This window comes from Charadrius vociferus, unplaced genomic scaffold (genome assembly GCF_000708025.1).
Source record: "Charadrius vociferus isolate BGI_N301 unplaced genomic scaffold, ASM70802v2 scaffold1677, whole genome shotgun sequence".
NCBI classification, from domain to species: Eukaryota; Metazoa; Chordata; class Aves; order Charadriiformes; family Charadriidae; genus Charadrius; species Charadrius vociferus.
The window spans coordinates 325,594-326,725 of NW_009649298.1; the positions used below are offsets into that span (position 1 = coordinate 325,594).

At 51.7% G+C, this 1,132-nt stretch overlaps 1 protein-coding gene across 1 annotated transcript in view; it reads left to right on the plus strand.

The window, feature by feature from the left end:
* EIF1 (eukaryotic translation initiation factor 1) overlaps window positions 1–802 on the plus strand; it is a 4,289-nt gene extending 3,487 nt beyond the window's left edge. The window contains exons 2-4 of the mRNA XM_009889125.1: window positions 44–207; window positions 333–434; window positions 758–802. Coding sequence (XP_009887427.1) covers window positions 44–207; window positions 333–434; window positions 758–802 — 311 coding nt within the window. The remainder of the gene's footprint in view (window positions 1–43; window positions 208–332; window positions 435–757) is intronic.
* The last annotated feature ends 330 nt before the right edge of the window (window positions 803–1,132 follow it).

The window sequence follows — 1,132 nt, forward strand, 5'->3', positions numbered from 1 at the left end:
TGGGGAGCGCGGCGGGCCGGGGTCTGATGGGCGCTCTCCGCAGACCCCTTTGCTGATGCAAGTAAGGGTGATGACCTGCTCCCTGCCGGCACTGAGGACTACATCCATATAAGGATCCAGCAGCGGAACGGCAGGAAGACCCTCACCACAGTCCAGGGCATCGCGGATGATTACGATAAAAAGAAACTGGTGAAGGCCTTCAAAAAGGTGGGTGGTGCTGCGGCGCCGGGGAGCGCCCTGCGCTGGGGCGGGGGGGGCCGGGGGCTGCGGCGGAGCCTGGAGTGGCGTTTGGCATTTGTGTCACCCTAAGGAGGCTGTTCCCTTTCTTGTAGAAATTTGCCTGCAATGGTACTGTAATTGAACACCCCGAATATGGAGAAGTGATTCAGTTGCAAGGTGACCAGCGCAAGAACATATGCCAGTTCCTCGTAGAGGTAGGACTTCTTTGGCCTGCTGCGCGTGCTACCTACGATTTAAGCTAAACATGCATCTCTGTTTTACTAACCATGCAGGTTCTAATTTTCTTAGCACTAGAAGAGCAGGATGACGGAGGAAGCTCTTTCGGTTCTTCTTGTCATTCTTGCTTGAGGCAAATAGCATCCAGCAAGGTTTTGCAGTTGCAGTCTAATCTTCATCCCATACTTTAGGGGGGAGCAGAACTTTGCCTGTTTGACAACATCTGCAGTGTAGAGGGCGCACACATGTGCGCAGAGGCCTCTGCTTCGGTGTGCTGTAAAGTGCGTTTTCTTTCTTGCAGATTGGACTGGCTAAAGACGACCAGCTGAAAGTCCATGGGTTTTAAGTGCCTGTGGGTCACTGAAGCTTTATGCAAGAAGATTTCCTTACCATGAAATTCCCATCTGTCCCTTGTCAAAAGTTTAAAACCAGCCGGTTTGTGTAATGTAACAATCTTGGGTCCACTGTTCAGTCTGGACTAGTGTAATTCAGTGATGTAATAAACTGACAAGAGCCCATGCTATCTCGTCTTGCTGTCCCTCATTTAACAGAGGTAAATCGGGCATTTGGCATGGTCCAGCCTGGAGCTCAGAGTAACCGGATGGTCCAAGTTAAGCCAAGGGACTCAGCCTGTCAGTCCAGAGACTGTCCGGATCGCTCCTCAGTCCAGCTGCTC